The sequence below is a fragment of the Gobio gobio genome (genome assembly GCF_949357685.1).
Source record: "Gobio gobio genome assembly, chromosome: 21".
Classification (NCBI taxonomy): Eukaryota; Metazoa; Chordata; class Actinopteri; order Cypriniformes; family Gobionidae; genus Gobio; species Gobio gobio.
In genome coordinates this window covers 15,122,061-15,139,438 of record NC_137117.1, presented here as the reverse complement: position 1 = coordinate 15,139,438, position 17,378 = coordinate 15,122,061, and the positions used below count along the sequence as shown (strand labels likewise).

Here is a 17,378-nt window from a genome sequence, read left to right as displayed (position 1 = left end):
TGAAGCCATGCAGTGCCTGTCTGTTGGAACAGAGTCTCCAGTCAGCAGCGTCATGAATAGCTGGAGCCCACAAGCGCTTGTTCAGAAATCTCAGGAAGCCAGAAATCTGGCGTACTGTCCCTACAGCAAGTTCAGGGTTGGAGCAGCTGTCTTAACAAGCGATGGAAGTGTGTTCACAGGTGAGGACACTCTTGTACATTTCTCCCAGTCCCAAAAGGAAACCAGACAGGCAATATGATACATATGTATGTCATGGTTCATATGTATATGGTGGTGTGCTGTTCACAGGTTGTAATGTAGAGAATGCATGTTACACTGCTGGACTGTGTGCTGAGAGGACTGCTATCTCAAAAGCCGTGTCTGAGGGACATACCACCTTCAAAGCCATCGCAATTGCCAGGTATTTTGATATATATGTATTGGCTGATGTATAAGTACAATTGTTGAGTAATGTTGTATACATTGTGTTTTGTGCAGTGACCTTGAAGATCGGTTTATTTCTCCATGTGGAGCCTGCAGGCAGTTCATGAGAGAGGTCAGTTCTTCTTAAAATAAAAGGTTACACAGGTAAGGTGTTCGTGTTACAGTGTAATTATGCATTAAAGTACTGAGTAATAATAATTAACTACATGTACTTGCTTTAGGGTTAGGATTGGGGCTTGGTTGCATGTAATTATGCATAATTTAGTTACAGTAACTACATGCAACATGTGTAACAAGGACACTGAAAAATAAAGTGTTACCAAATAATTACTAATAATTATAATTATTATTACTATATCAGTCAGAACAGTGCCAAAACATGAGTCAACAATGACAATGCATATTTAGAATGACATTTAGGTGTGGCTTTGAACAAAAAACAACAACAACAACAATACAAAATTGCAATAGAATGTGAATAATGCATAAATCCTTTTTCACCTTTGAGTTAACAGACTGGTTATATCATTTTTTTTTGCAGTTTGGCTCACTGTGGGACGTTTATCTGTCAAAATCGGATGGATCTTACAAACTGATGACTGTGGAGGAGCTCCTGCCATATTCATTTGGCCCTGATGACCTGAGGGCAGGAGCAAATAAAACATTAGACTGTTGACTTTTAGAAAAAAAAGCTGAAATTATAAGCCATGTAGATAGATTTATAATGTTTTGAATGGATGTATGGTTCTATTATTTGTATTGAATGGATGTATGGTTCTATTATTTCGCAATGAAAACATACAATAAATGTGTAAACTTATAATACATTCTAAACTGTTGTGTGGTTAATAATTGACTTGCCGTGTCATGCTTTTTTGGTAGGTTTATTTTAAATACATGTTTTTGTCCATTTTTTTCAGACTTTTATTGTGAAATACGTGCCTTTTGACTTTTATTTTGACAATTGGTCACCGACCAATCAGCGTTACATAAACACTGTCCTTGACTAGTAATGCTAGTAATGTAGGTAGAAGTTAAAGGGTCCTTGTTGTTTTTCTGTCAAAGCGACATTTAAATCTTTATTCGGCTCAAAATGTCCGTGAAACATGCTCTCAGTAGGGGGTTGGAGCTGGGGAGGTCAGTCTTCCAGCTGGGTCTCTTTAAACCAGCCGGCCGTGTGGCAGCGAAGTTCCGCGGTGAGCGGCTGCGTGTGTCCCGGCCGACCCGCACCGTCCAGCCGCAGACCTTCTTGCCTGGCCGGTACCGCTTCTTCCGCCTGTCTCTCAGTGGGCTGGCCGCCCAGCTCCAGTCCGGTGCTTTTAGGAGAGTGATTGGGGGTGGTCCACCCAGGAACAGGGCTGTTTTCCTGGCTTTTGGGGTGGGTTTAGGGTTGATTGAACAGCAGCTGGAGGAGGACAGGACAAGCGTTGCTCTGTGTCAGGAGATACAGGTGACAACACCATCCCATAATAAGAACACAACAATGAGTACAGCTGTATAACAAATGATGATAATTGAGCATTCCTATCAAACAGTAGAAAATGGTCTTGTGTTTTATTCGCAGGGAATGCATGAACTGATAAAAATGTATTCTTTGAACGCAATGTGTTACATTTGTTATATTAGTATATTACATTATTACATTTCATATTCCATTTGACATATAATACATATAATTGTAAAATAATTAAATAAACAACAGATTATTAAAGTACTCAAGAGTACCATAGTAAATTCATGTGTTTACATGCCATTATTGATAAAATTATCTATTGCATCAGATTACTAGTTACTTCTGGTACACACACACACACAAAAACTTCTCTTCTAGCTTGCTTCCTAATCTAGCGGTCTAATAAACACGTCTTTGCAAATGACATACAAACAAGGTTGGCATTGATGAATTGCATTTGTTCAAGTCGCTATGGATAAATGTATATCATTGTAAATGTACTTCTAAATTTCATTTAATCTAGTCAGTTTTGCAGTTAAATTAGTCTTAACCATAAATACATGTGCAAATGCTATGAAGAGAGTATTATAAATATATGCAAATTACATATTTAATCCATTATAATTTGTCTGTAAGAGCATACATTACTCATGAATACGTCTCCATTCATATTTATTTGTTGTAATTCTGTCTCAACTGCAATTACATGTGTATTTACGTGTTTATTTGAACAGTTTTCATAATGTTTTTCAATGTAGGCCGTATTCAGAAAGAAGAAGTTCCAGAGCCCTCTGAAGCCCTTTACATCATCAGGGTACAAGTTGGAGGACTATGTCATTGGGAAACAGATCGGGAAAGGTTGCAATGCGGCCGTGTATGAGGCAGCGGCTCCGTTCGCGGGCCCTGCGGAGAGTGGGAAGAGTTCACTGGTGGAACTGAACCAGAAAGAAACAGAAGACGACAATAAGAAAGCAGGACCGTTTAAACTCCCTGCTACACCCAGCTTTCCTTTAGCTATGAAAATGATGTGGAACATTGGGGTGAGAAGTTACATTTTGTTAAATTTGGAAAGGCATTACATTCTTTTGCATTTAATGCGTATATACATACAGTATTCCAGAATACATCAACAGCTTTTTCTAATGTCATACTGAACATTTGATACTGTCCTGTAGGCTGGTTCATCAAGCGACGCCATCCTTCGCTCTATGTCTATGGAGTTGGTCCCTGCCTGCCCACAGGCCTTAACCAAAGAGCAAGGAGAGATTGCTTTGGATGGGTGAGTTCGTGTGTGGACTTTAGCAGTGCAACACGGCCTTAAAATACACTGAATCATTGCCAGTGGCTTTGCTATTTTTACAGGCACTTTGGAACAGTGCCTAAACAGCTGACTGCTCATCCCAACGTGATCACAGTGTTCCGGGCCTTCACTGCGGAGGTCCCGCTGCTGCCTGGAGCTCAGGAGGAGTACCCCGATGTCCTGCCTGCCCGACTCAACCCACTGGGTTTGGGCAGTAATCGAACACTGTTCCTGGTCATGAAGAAGTGAGGAAGCACTCTGCTAAATAAAATACAAATTTAAAGAGTAATAATGAATTGTAATAGCAATTATGATTTTATTTATTATAAAAAATATGTATTATAAAATAAAGATAAATAAATAGAATACAATTGTTATATTTATTATATAAATAGTATTTATTTTCATTAAAATTAATACAAAAAATAATTAAAAACAAAAAATAACAATTAATGATAGTAGTAATGATAATTATATTTGTTCAAATTATTTTGAAAAATAATAATAAAATAAATAAATAAAACATTATAACATATAATAATTAAACAGCAATATGAATAATAGTTATATTTTATTAAAAAATAAAAGAAATAAAAATCATGCTTAATAATAGTAGAAATAATTATTATATTATAAGTTTTGTTATAAAATAATAATAAATTAATAAAATATATAAAACAATAAGAATAATAATTGATGATAATTATATGTATTTATTATATAATTTCATTTATTATTACAATCTAATTCAACAAGAATATTTATTATTATATTTTATTAAAAAAAACGTATGCATTATTAAAATAATAATAAATACGTGAAATAATAATATTATTTATGTTTCTAATATATGAATATATATATACGCAGTGCAAAAGTCTTAGGCGCATTAGTACCACCACACACACACACACACACACACACAACATTTTTGGGGGAGAACAACAACAAAAAAATACTTTGAGATACTAGCTTTTGCAGTTTTGTCATATTGGATATGAACACTTATTTTCTGATGAATGGTGGTGGTGGTCATTTTTAAAAATCTGATAAGTCTGTGTGGTGTGCCTGTGCTGTAGTTACCCATGCACCCTGCGCCAGTACCTGGAGGTGTGTGTGCCAAACCGGATACAGGCGTCTCTCATGTTGCTGCAGCTGCTGGAAGGGGCGGACCACCTGTGCACACAGGGCATCGCTCACAGAGACCTCAAATCGGACAATGTGCTCCTGGAATTTGACAGCAGTAACACTCTCAAGACTACCATGCCAATATAGACTCGCAGCATTGTGCCACCATTAGGTAAATTAATCAATCATGCTGTAATGTGTTTTTATTTTAAAGCTGGCTGTCCCAGACTGGTGATCACTGACTTTGGGTGCTGTCTGGCAGAGGATCTGGGCCTCAAACTGCCCTTCAACAGCTGGTGGGTCAACAGAGGGGGAAACTCCTGTCTGATGGCACCTGAGGTGAGAAACTTCAGGAAGGACTCTTGAAACAGAATACATTTTTTTTTTGCCAATTTAATTCAAATGTATAATTTTATGTTTGCATTTATAATGAAAAAAATTTATCTGTATAATTGTTTAAATTTTTTATAAAAGTAAAGAATTTAAAAAAAATCATTTTATGCATGTACACTACTGTTCAAAAGTTTGGGGGTTGATTTTGAAAGAAGTCTCTAATGCTCACCATGGCTGCATTTCTTTGATCAAAAATACAGTAAATTGTAATATTGTGAAAGATACCACACTAAATGATTTCCCAATAATTGATATTCCATAGAAGAATTGTTATTCAACTGATTCTGTCCATACACCATGTATTAAATCTAGAACACTCCTTTAACAATTGAGCTGGTTACCTTTTGGCCTATCAGGTGTACTGAACATTATATATTAATCAAATGAAGTATATTTCTAACTTTACTTGACCTTGTAGGTGGCCACAGCAGTCCCAGGTCCAGGGGTGACGATTGATTACAGTAAAGCAGATGCCTGGGCCGTAGGGGCGATTGCCTATGAGCTCTTTGGTCAGCCAAACCCCTTCTACAGCTCACAGGGGCTGGAGAGCCGCAGTTATCAGGAAAAACAACTCCCTCCACTTCCTGCTGCTGTACCTGCTGATGTACAGCTCGTAGTGAAGCTCCTGCTACGCAGAAACTCTCACAAGGTATGATCACCAAGTCACCACTAAACTGTACCTCATATACTGGCAAAAGCAATTGGAATAGATAAATGGGCGTGGGGGATTTTTATGAGATTTCAGAGAGGTTAACACAGGGTTTGCTTTGTATCTTTCTAGTGAGTTTTTCTCACTATAGTCCCCTTTATCTCATTCACTGGGGTTGTAAGGCACTATTCCTAACGCAGTACATGAGCTGCTTACATACATTTATTGTGAAAGTTGCTTATACAAATAATTTTTGAATTTTTGAACAAATAGTTCTTCTTCGTGTTTATACATCCAGCATTAAGTATAGCCGATGTAAGTTTGGAAACAATATATTGTATTTATAATGTCACACGTACTATTGATCTAACAGTTTAAATGTTTTTTCATACATAAAAATATATAGATGGGTTTTAGGAAGGGGGGTCCCTCATATAAGGTTCATACATACAATAATATTTTTGTGTGTGTATATATATATATATATATATATATATATATATATATATATATATATATATATATATGTATGTATGTATGTATGTATATGTATATATATGTATACATACATACATACATACATATATATATATATATAATATATACACACATACACATACACATACACACTGCCGTTCAAAAGTTTGGGATCGGTAAGATTTTTTATGTTTTTAAAACAAGTTTCTTCTGCTCAACAAGACTGCATTTATTTAATTAAAAATAATAAAAAAAATAAACAGTAATACTGTGAAATACTATTACAATTTAAAATAACTGTTTTCTGTTTGAATATATTTTAAATGTAATTTATTTCAGTGGGATTTCAGTGGGATTAACATACATTGGAGAAAAATTATTTTCATTTTTGGGTGAACTAACCCTTTAATGCTCCTAAAATATTCATTTTAAGCAAATATATTTTTCTTTTGAAATACGGCTTGTTTTTAACAGATTTCTTCATCATTCAGAGCACAAAACAAATCTGCATAAATAAAATTTGTAATTTTTAAAAAAAAATATTTTTCATAAAATAATAATGTATGTTTTTATTTTTGTAATATTATGATCATGTAGTTTTTAGTTTCAAAAAGCAAAAAAAGCCACAATTAAAATCATTTCTTCTATCTGTTTTTTTATTTTTTTGACTTTTAAAATCTATTTTGAAACTTACCCATAGAAACTCAGGATCATTTCAGACTTGACTAAGAACTCTGACTGAGAAGATAAACCTGTTCATTAACTGATTTCTTTGGCACATGTATTTAATAATTTCTTTGCTCGTTGCCAGCGGCCCAGTGCACGTGTGGCCGCTAACATGCTTCACATCAGCCTGTGGGGCAAGCGTGTCTTGGCCAGCTTGGATCGGGCCAGAATGGATAAAATGATCGACTGGCTGCTGTGTCAGTCTGCTGTGGTGCTCCTGAAGGGCCGTGGGCCCGGCGGAAGCTCCGTGGAAGATGAACTCCAGAGATCCTTCCTCGCCAACATAGACCTGGAGGACATCCGCACCGCAGTCAGCTTCCTCATGTATGGACAAGAGCAGTGGCAATCTCTGCTCGTGCACTAGTGTGTGTGTGTGTTTACTGTAGAAACAAGCGCAGCTGATTACCAAGTGAGTGATAGTTTTTCCAAGCTGTTCATCTAATTTCTTTCTGTAGACTGTGAAAGCACTTTCACTTTTAGGTCTATCACTGACATATTTTGAAATGATGACAATTTATGCATTTGCACTTTGTACTATATATAAGAATACTTTATGCAGTTTAGAACACTTTAGAATAACCATATCAGCATAATAACCACATTGACGGGAGATATGCAGTACAAACTCATGCATAATTAATAATGCATTATTATACACAGTATATCACGGTATGCAGAATATTGCGTCAGAAAAATGAGGCAAATAAATGTCAAGTTGATGCATTTCTGACAGGATATTCAATGTGAATTTGATTTTATCCTGGATGACTGATGCATCATGTGACATTGGTGTTTAACAGAACGGAGATGATTGGAGAGGTTGGAAAAAAATGGGATCTGTATTGTCATTTGAAAAGGAAAGGCATTTCAAAGGTGGAACAAATTATTATATTTTTGATAAGTTCACTATGACCATCTTTGGAATAACATGTTCAGATAAATTGTACAATTAAATTTTTATGCATTGTGCATTAAAAGCAAGTAGAGTGTCTTTTGAATGCATGTTGACGTTATAGTGTACAGCCTGGAAAGGAACCAAAAAGAAGAATTTGAATAGGATTGAAATATGTACTCTTGTATTTTGCAATGTAGTAATAAAACAGTTTGGAGATTAGTTATATTTGATGGGTTTTCAATACACACACTGCATGTGTACATACACTGAAGTACATTATCATTGTAATATTTGCATTACTTTTGGATAAAATGGCAAATGCAGTGCTGGGTAGATTACTTACAAATTGTAGTCAGTTACTGATTCCAAATTGCATGACAATAATTGTACAGTAGTTAGTAACGTAAACCATTAGATTACTTTTAGATTACTTTTGACCTAACTCATTATCACATTAAATTGAATAGGATAATATTGTACCATACTGATAAAAAAAAAATTAAAGAGAAAGAAAATATATTCCATTCTTTGTGCATTATATGACATTACATCAGGGTTTCCCAGACTGGAGTTTTGTTTGAAAAATAATAATAATTAAGTAAATCATAAAAATGTCAAATTAAAATTATTTTTAAATATTTTTTTTTTTTTAAATTGAAAGACAAAAGCCTTCCAAAGACATAGCAAAGCATGTTTAAATGACTTAATTAATATTAATTAATGTCTTCACAGGAGTTGATTAGATTTGCAATGCTGAGAAAATATTCCTTAAAAGTGAAATGGCTTCTGTAAATCCAGTGGTCAAAATGCTTTGTAGACTCTCAATTTTCCATGTAAATATAACCACATGACTAGTGGCTGTGTGTGCAATAATTCAACAAAACTAGAAGACTTTCTGAACGAAAGTGATGTGCTTTTTTAGGAAAATTTAAAACATGAAAAATAATTACTCAGAAAGAATCAATAAATGATGAATGATGTACTACCATTGTGTGAATAATGTGTAATCATGTAGTCAATAAAAAAGTAACTGTAGTCTGATTACGAGTATTTTCAAATGTAAAAATCAGTTTAAATCTGATTACACAATCGGAGCCAGCACTGCAAATGCATTGCCCAAGGGCATGTTGCTGCTCCACTTCTCATGTGAATGAAGTATGCATAGTATGAGCACGTATGCAATGCGTAGGCTACAACATACTGCATTCCTAATAGAAGTTGGACTACTAGTATGGTTATTCCTAGTATGGCAGTATTGATACAGAGAGCCCAGCCCCGTATATCACGCCAGGGCTAAAGTTCATTCCCCTGAACTAAACCTGACAGATACAACTTTGCATTCACCTTAACTGCAAAACCTTTTTACATTCAAACGGACTACTAATCTCAACTGTTTGCACAGCTGGGTGTTTGCGTTGACAATTTCTGCAGGAGTTCGCTTCATTCGACGCTAAACATGTTTTCCTCCATCAGAATTGCTAATAAAAGTCGAGTAGTCTTTGGTGGATCGCAAGTTTTTAAAACGTGCGCTTCTCAGAGAGTCATAAAATGGGGGAACGTTGACGGGAACCAGACCAGTGTGTCTTGCACACGGCGAATGTCTGGGAAAGGTTTCAATGTCCCACCGAGCGCGGAGTTTGTGGCGAGAGTCAGCGGAATCGCGACCATGTTCAAACTACCGTTTCAGAAAACAGCGGAAGGACTGGACGCGGCGTTTGTCGGCGTTCCTATTGACACCGGAACATCCAACCGTCCCGGAGCAAGGTGATACTGTACATTAATATTATTCACAGTCATGCGTGTGGCAAAAATCCACGTGACAGTTGTGTTAATTGAATATGATCGTAAACGCACACATACACCGATCAGGCATAACATTAGGACCACCTTCCTAATATTGTGTTGGTCCCCCTTTTGCTGCCAAAACAGCCCTGACCCGTCGAGGCATGGACTGGACTCCACTAGACCCCTGAAGGTGTGCTGTGCAGTGTTGCCAACTCTCGCGAGACAAATAAGCAACCGCAGCTTCAAAAACAAGCCCAAAACTTAATATCATCAATATTATTTATAATTAAAAAAAAATATCAATAAATGAGCCTGCAACATATTAAACTGACACCTCTCGGAGTTTGAAAAGCAAAAACAGATGTGATTTTACAAAAATCATCAAATTACAATACAGGACACATATCCTCCGATCAGCTGTGAACAGAAGAGGTTTGGAGAAAAAAAAAAAGTGACATGAAGGCCAATTATGGTAACCAATAGTCGGAGTTAGTGCACACATATTAGGGGCAGTGAGTAGTGAACACACACACTGCAAACCTTGAAAAAGATAAGCCCTACATCTCAATGTGCATATACTATCTGCCCTAAATAGTATTGAAAATGACTGTCACATACTATTTAGGATGGATAGTATGCACATTGGGACACAGGCAAGCACTAAGGGAGCGCTGCAGTATAGCCACATATTTATAATAAAATACATTCGAACCATACTGTTATTATTAGTATACTTGTTTTTTTTATAATAGCCTGTAATTTTAAATACATTATTAAATTAGGTGCCTCTCTTCCCTGTTCCCTCTCCATCTCTGTACATCTCTGCTTGTGGCATTGTTTGTAAAAATGTATACATAAATTTAAGTCTACTAACTATCATTACGTGCATTTATAACGTCACATATACCTGCACGTGCAACACGATTTTTCTTCAGTGAGGGGGAGAAGGAGGCGGGATATATGAGGACGGATTACTACAGCACTTGTATCGTTGCACTGAATGGCTATTAGCTGAGAGAAGACAGTGTCAGTCAATGTATTGAACAAAACAGCGACCATAAATGTAAAGAAACGAAGTTGCTTATTATATTTTCCTAACAAGCAACCACTCTTTTTAAAATAAGCCCAAAAAAACGCAACCCGCGACTCGTGATTTTTTAACGCGACTTGCCAAAAAAAGAAGCCCAAAGTCGCGTGTTATACGCGGACTTGGCAACTATGGTGCTGTGGTATCTGGTGCCAAGACTTTAGCAGCAGGTCCTGTAAGTTGTGAGGTGGAGCCTCCATGGGTCGGACTTGTTTGTTCAGCACATCCCACAGATGCTCGATTGGATTGACATCTGGGGAATTTAGAGGCCAAGTCAACACCTCAAACTCGTTGTTGTGCTCCTCAAACCATTCCTGAACCATTTGCTTTGTGGCAGGGCACATTATCCTGCTAAAAGAGGCCACAGCCACCAGGGAATACCGTTTCCATGAAAGGGTGTACGGTCTGCAACAAAGCTTAGGTAGGTAGCATTGTTTCCCAGCAGAACATTGCCCAAAGCATCACACTGCCTCTGCCGGCTTGCCTTTCTTTCCATAGTGCATCCTGGTGTTTGTCATGTGTTCCCCAGGTAAGCGATACACATGCACCCAGCCATCCATGTGATGGAAAATAAAACGTGATTCATCAGACCAGGCCACCTTCTTCCATTGCTCCGTGGTCCAGTTCTGATGCTCACGTGCCCAATGTTGTCTGTTTGATCGGACCACACGGGCCAGCCTTCGCTCCCCACGTGCATCAATGAGCCTTGGCCGCTCATGACCCTGTCGCCACTTCACCACTGTTCCCTCCTTGGACCACTCTTGATAGATCCTGACCACTGCAGACCGGGAACACCCCACAAGAGCTGCAGTTTTGGAGATGCTCTGACCCAGGCGTCTAGCCATCACAATTTGGCCCTTGTCAAACTCGCTCACATCCTTACACTTGCCCAGTTTTCCTGCTTCGAACACATCAACTTTGAGGACAAAATGTTCACTTGCTGCCTAATATATCCCACCCACTAACCGGTGACGCGATGAAGAGATAATCAGTGTTATTCACTTTACCTGTCATAATGGTATGCCTGATCAGTGTATAGTGCTTGGTAGTAACTGATTACATGTAATCTGGATTACGAAATCAGATTCCAAAAATGAAGTACTTGTAATTAGATTATATTACACTTTAAAATACTCGTAATTAGACCACAGTTACTTTTGCATTGATTGCATGTTATTCTGACAATGGCAGTAAATTATTCATAATTCATCGATTCTACTTTGCTATATGTAGAATCAATGATTTATTAAATTCTTTTCTATATTTGAAAATTCTCTTTCTATATTGGTATACAATTTAGGTCTTCCAGATCTGTGCAATTGCACACACAGACCAGCCACTAGTCATGTGACTATCACTGAAAACTGAGGCCCACACAGCATTTGATTTACAGAAATCATTTCACTTTTAACAAGTGTTTTCGCAACATTGCAATAATGCATATTTAATCAGAGCCTGGCAAAACATGAATTATTATATGAGTTATTGTTCCATAAAATGCTAGCTATGAAAGTGGTTATTATATTCCAAAAACAATTTACTATAGAATTCCATTAAACATAATACCTAATTTGTGATGTGTTGGAAATTTTCCTTTTTTCATTTATTTAAGCCTAATATCCATTACAGTGAGCAAAAATGAATTGCTGAGTCTTTTTTTATTCTGTACAGATTTGGTCCGAGGCACATCAGGGCAGAATCTGCTATGATAAGGGCATACAACGGCTGGACAAGAGCGGCCCCGTATGAATCAATAAGAGTGGCAGATATCGGTGACATTAACGTCAACCTTTTTGACCTGAAGGACACGTGCAAAAAAATACGTGAGGCTTACCGTGACGTTGTGGCCACGGGCTGCATCCCACTTACTCTGGGTGAGAGAACGGTTTCAATATGCAGGGATACACGGATCAGTTTTGCATCTACTCTAAATATGTTACTTCTCCTTTTCAACTTGTCTTGGATTCCCAGGAGGCGATCATACAATTGCATACCCGATTCTTCAGGCAGTTGCTGAGAGGTTGGTGCACACTCAGCAGGCTTCCCTCCAAGTTTGCAATACTAATTAACATTTATTCTGAAATATTGCTATTGCTGCTGTTCAGACATGGTCCAGTGGGCCTAGTACACGTGGATGCCCATGCGGACACTAGTAACATGATTCTGGGTGAGAAGATTGGCCACGGGACCCCTTTCAGGCGCTGTGTGGATGAGGGTCTCCTGGACTGCAAGAGGGTCGTCCAGATCGGGCTTAGAGGGTCGGGTTATTCTCCAGATAATTATGAGTGGAGCCGAGCACAGGTATCAGGCTTTTATATAGATATATTAAATTAAGTGATTTAGATTAGTTAATGTATTATATATATATATATATATATATATATATATATATATATATATATATATATATATATATATATATATATATATATATATATATATATATATATATATATATATATATATATATATATATATATATATATATATATTATATATATATATATATAATTATTTATTAATTAATGAACTTAATTTAATTTTGTATGTATATATAAATATACTATTATTAATTTATTATTATTTTATATATTATAGATATATAATATTACTCATATGATATATATAATATTAAATTAACTCTTTTATTATTAATATTACATTGAATTAATTTATTATTTTATTAAAATAAATATATTTTTAAATTATATTTATATTATTTTTAACCCCCTTGATCTAGAAAGATCTATGCATATTTTACCATGTGTATATATATTTATATATACATTTTAATGGACTTTTTTGCTCTTTCCAGGGTTTCCGTGTAGTCGAGGCTGTGGAGTGCTGGCACAAATCTCTTGTCCCACTCATGGAGGAGGTTCGCTCACAGATGGGAACCGGACCTGTCTACCTCAGCTTTGACATAGACAGTCTGGACCCTGCATTCGCTCCCGGGACAGGAACGCCAGAGATTGCGGGTCTCACACCCATTCAGGTATGTTTTGCCTGTCCAGATCGATCAGAGCTGCTCAATCCTGCTCCTGGAGATCTGCAAATAATCTAGCTCCCTTGAACCAGCTAAAGAAGGTCTCTGGGTTCACTTGATGACAATCATCCTTCTACAAGTATGCATATAAATATGACAGAATGTACACTAAAAGTATATACTCTGCTAGTGACAAATACGTATGTAGGATGGATCTTATTCTGCACACTCTTACATTTTATTATCCCAAAAAATTATACATGGATACATATTTTGAATATCCTCTGGTCCAATAAATCTGCATTCCGGCATCTATGAGCGAGAATCTTTTCAATATACTATACTATAATTTGGGACATTCTAACCCTAATCTGACACGCCATATAGTCATCTGCAATTGGGATGTAGCCAGGATCCCACGCTCCGGTTTGAGCAACTCTTAGACTTTGCTCATCAAAGTTTAATATTAACCACAGGATGCTGTAGGTTTGCTTAAGGAATAATGTATTTTGAATTATAAGATAAAATGTTGAAAATATGATTTTAAAAGTCCTTATTATTAGATAAAAAGTCAAAAATATGACATGCTAAGTCATTGTGAGATGAACAGTTGAATTTAGGATTTTAGAAATTATGACTTAAAAATCGAACTTATGATTAAAAGTCCTAATTATCAGATAAAAAGCTGAAATTAGATTTTTTTTTAAAGTCTAAATTATGACCAAAACACACACAAAGACATTTAAGAGATGAAATCATGCTTGTTTTTTAGTTTTTTAAATGCACTTTTAATTTTTTTTTTCACACAATAATAATAATATTTACATTATTGTTTTCATTTTGTGCAATATTTTTTTTTACATGCGTTTACATTTTGAAATCAGTTTTTACAACAGAAATTAATCCATCAAAAACTTACTTTAGCTTTTCATCTAAAACAAAATTAATTTCCTTTCATCACTAGCCGAGTTTCCATTACAGATTTGCGCAAAACTTTTTCGATATTTTCTAAAAGTCGATAAAAAAATATTGCAAAATGACAGCGTTTCCATTAACTGATGTTATACAACTAAAACAATTTTTTCCTCTTGTGATAAATCACATAAATCACATACTTGAGTGGAAAAAAAAAAGTCCCTATGTGAGAGCAATGCGTGCCCGTGCCAGGTGACCTGTAAATGCGAAAAAACTGTTTACATTGCAGTTTTAAAAAACCACCTCATGCGAGCGTAAAAACTTTTTTGCGATATCTGGGAGTTTTTGCGAAATTGACGCGTTTCCATTGGGCGTATTTTCAATTCGCAATTTCAATTTGCGCAATTTGAAGGGTAATGGAAACGCGACTACAGTAAATGTAACGGAACTGCTGTGAGACTCAAAGGGTTGAGGATCCAAATGCAGCTTTATTGATGGGTAATCCACAATCATAGTCAAAAACAGCCAAAAGGTCATACACAGGCAAGCAGTCCAAACAACTAGACAGGACAGACAGACAGACAAAAGGGTAATCCACGGAACGGGCAAGTAATCCAAAACCAAGTGACAAGAAACCAGGAGAAACGCTCAGAAATGCAGAGGTAAACAGGGTTAAGAGACACAGGATGTAATCAATGAGTGCTGGTGAGTCAGGGCAAAGGATTATGGGAGATGTAGTCCTTTATGGAGTGACAGTCTGGGGTGGAGTGCCCTCTGGTGGTAATCAGGAGCACTCTCACTGGTGAATCATGACAGTAAAGCTGCTTTGAAGCAAACTGTGTTGTGAAGAGCGCTATAGAAATGAAGGTGACTTGACTGAGCCTGGTTTCTCCCAAGGTTTTTTCTCCGTTCTGTCACATGATGGAGTTTTGGTTCCTTGCCACCATCGCCTCTGTTGCCTTTGGCTTTTGGCTTGCTTAGTTGGGGACACTAAATATTCAACTATATTGAATGAGACTATGATCCGCTTTGACACCATGGGCCAGTTGTTCAGAGGTAAGCTGATCGGATTTTGGTTATCGGATTGGATCAAATCTTGAAAATGGGTTGTTCAAAAGGGAAAGAAGGGATCTGAAATCAGATTAGATCACAGAATCCAATCCTAGTTTTAATCTGGATCAAACCTTCGGTTTGTGTTGTTCAAAACTTGTCAGTAGGATTTGGATAACTTTGATCCAAAAAAACAGGATCATCCTGATCCCAATAGGGGGTCGGATTTCAAGGTGGATTCCAGGAAGAAAATGTAGTAACTTTAAAACTGGTCAAAAAATACAACATTTGTATCGTATAATACACAAAAACATTATTTTATTTTGCTCTTGATTAGTTAGGCTAATTGTTAAAGTAATAAATTAGAAGTAGACATTAGGCTAGCCTTTCAGTAGCCTACAGTCAAAGTAAAAAAAAGATTTAACCATATAAAATAATCCCCAAACAGCTGTAAATAAAATATCAAACAAAAATATTATATTACATTTAGAATGTTTTTTTTTTTTTTAATCAATTATAAGACTTTTTACTTCCTATCAATTATAAGAGATGAACCAGTTAAAACAAGTTCTTCGCGAGCGAACGCAAGGTTTCTCGGGTGAACGCTACGCATAACTTTTCTGAGAGAACGCAAACGTTTTTTTTTTTACCCAACTCATATTTTTTCCATCACCATGTCCCTTTAGGGGCTCCGTAGAGCACTAGTAATCCAGATTTGGTAATCTGAAAAGGTGTGTATCTGGATCAGGGTGATCCAATCCAATTTTGCTTTGAAAAACCAGCACAAAAGCAAAATGGATTACCTGATCCTGGATAGCAAAACATGGGATTTCCAAATCCAGATCATTTTGATCCAGATGAAATGTTTTGAACAACTGGCCCCATATGATAATTGAACTGAGCTGGATGACATCACTGTTTTCACTGTTGCATTATTTTCCTGTTGTCACTGTAAAGCTGCTTTGAAACAATCTGCATCGTATAAAGCGCTATATAAATAAAGGTGACTTGACTTGAAATTTGCTTTCAGGGTCTGGAAATCATCCGAGGTTGTCGAGGTCTTAATCTTGTCGGTTGTGATTTGGTTGAGGTTTCTCCACCGTATGACACCACAGGTACTGTATTACATTCGGTAAATACGTAATTTACTCATTTACTTTTCTCATACTGTTAGGTCTAATTCTGGGAATGTTTTCCGTAGGAAACACTGCTTTGACTGGTGCTAACCTCCTTTTTGAGATGATGTGTGTCCTTCCAAAAGTCAAATACTATTGATTGCTTTATTTTTCTAAGATGTTCGTGAAATGTCCAGGTAATTGCACTGTGACTTTATAAAATGTTCATGATTTATGGGTAGTAACATAATTTTTTTGCAACAAATACCTTTATGTGGAGTAGCAAAACTATCACAATTTATGATAACAATAACCCATGATGTTTATGAATTGTGGGGGGAAATTAAATAAATAATTATTTCACAAAATTATGGAAATAAAACATTTATTTGATATAGTTTTAAACACATTTTTGAATAGATTAATAAATGGATTATAGTAACATGATACAGTGTCAATGTTTCACACCACAGACATGAAATACAGTATATGTAGACATACAGAGTTAATAAGCCATGAAAATTTGGCATGATTTAATGCTGACTATCTTAAATTTAAGATATTTACCAGTGCATCGCAAAACATATCAAATAAAATGCTAATATAGTACAATGGCACCAATACCGCATTATTAATTATGAAGTATAATGAATGTTCATTGAACACCATATGAATAAAGTAATATTATTCCTCACTCAGAATGCGTCAGTAATGGAAGACTTCATACAGGAGTGGATTGAACACACCCACACCTTTCTGTGCATATGTGATAGATAATCCAAAAACACATTACCACTAAATCCTGCTAACAAAACGAAACATCCCATCATAAAGGAGACACAGCAAACATGAAATGCATAGTACAAAATACTCCAGATCAAGTATGTATTATTATTTCTTCTCTACGTATTGTTGAGAATATGTTTTGCATGCCACAGCACATCTTTAATGAAAGAACGCAACTGGAACTGTGGCACTATTTGTCATTCTTAAGGC

General features: G+C 36.2%; 3 protein-coding genes across 3 annotated transcripts; all 3 read left to right on the top strand.

Annotated features, from left to right (window-relative positions):
• Positions 1 to 52: 52 nt before the first annotated feature.
• Positions 53 to 1,099, top strand: cdaa (cytidine deaminase a; the record flags this gene model as incomplete). Its single annotated transcript, XM_079802023.1, has 4 exons — positions 53 to 179; positions 289 to 400; positions 478 to 535; positions 965 to 1,099. The coding sequence occupies 4 exons, from the start codon at positions 53 to 55 to the stop codon at positions 1,097 to 1,099; spliced, it is 432 nt and encodes a 143-aa protein (XP_079658149.1).
• A 305-nt stretch (positions 1,100 to 1,404) lies between these two features.
• On the top strand, positions 1,405 to 7,663 carry pink1 (PTEN induced kinase 1). The gene is made up of 8 exons (XM_079802850.1): positions 1,405 to 1,873; positions 2,635 to 2,916; positions 3,052 to 3,155; positions 3,239 to 3,421; positions 4,256 to 4,419; positions 4,519 to 4,643; positions 5,116 to 5,346; positions 6,635 to 7,663. Exons 1-8 carry the CDS (start codon positions 1,517 to 1,519, stop codon positions 6,911 to 6,913), a joined length of 1,725 nt encoding a protein of 574 aa, XP_079658976.1. The 5' UTR covers positions 1,405 to 1,516; the 3' UTR covers positions 6,914 to 7,663.
• A 1,070-nt stretch (positions 7,664 to 8,733) lies between these two features.
• agmat (agmatinase (putative)) lies at positions 8,734 to 17,348 on the top strand. The gene is made up of 7 exons (XM_079802896.1): positions 8,734 to 9,208; positions 11,988 to 12,190; positions 12,288 to 12,336; positions 12,422 to 12,617; positions 13,132 to 13,311; positions 16,298 to 16,382; positions 16,469 to 17,348. Exons 1-7 carry the CDS (start codon positions 8,901 to 8,903, stop codon positions 16,540 to 16,542), a joined length of 1,095 nt encoding a protein of 364 aa, XP_079659022.1. The 5' UTR covers positions 8,734 to 8,900; the 3' UTR covers positions 16,543 to 17,348.
• The last annotated feature ends 30 nt before the right edge of the window (positions 17,349 to 17,378 follow it).

Bases quoted from the DNA above. Each gene is read 5' to 3' on its own strand.
- pink1 (XM_079802850.1), top strand. From the start codon at position 1,517: ATGTCCGTGAAACATGCTCTCAGTAGGGGGTTGGAGCTGGGGAGGTCA. The intron at 3,422-4,255 runs GTGAGGAAGCAC...CCTGTGCTGTAG, and splicing joins CTGTTCCTGGTCATGAAGAA to TTACCCATGCACCCTGCGCC. The intron at 5,347-6,634 runs GTATGATCACCA...GCTCGTTGCCAG, and splicing joins TACGCAGAAACTCTCACAAG to CGGCCCAGTGCACGTGTGGC.
- agmat (XM_079802896.1), top strand. From the start codon at position 8,901: ATGTTTTCCTCCATCAGAATTGCTAATAAAAGTCGAGTAGTCTTTGGT. The intron at 12,191-12,287 runs GTGAGAGAACGG...TTGGATTCCCAG, and splicing joins CTGCATCCCACTTACTCTGG to GAGGCGATCATACAATTGCA. The intron at 12,337-12,421 runs GTTGGTGCACAC...GCTGCTGTTCAG, and splicing joins CTTCAGGCAGTTGCTGAGAG to ACATGGTCCAGTGGGCCTAG.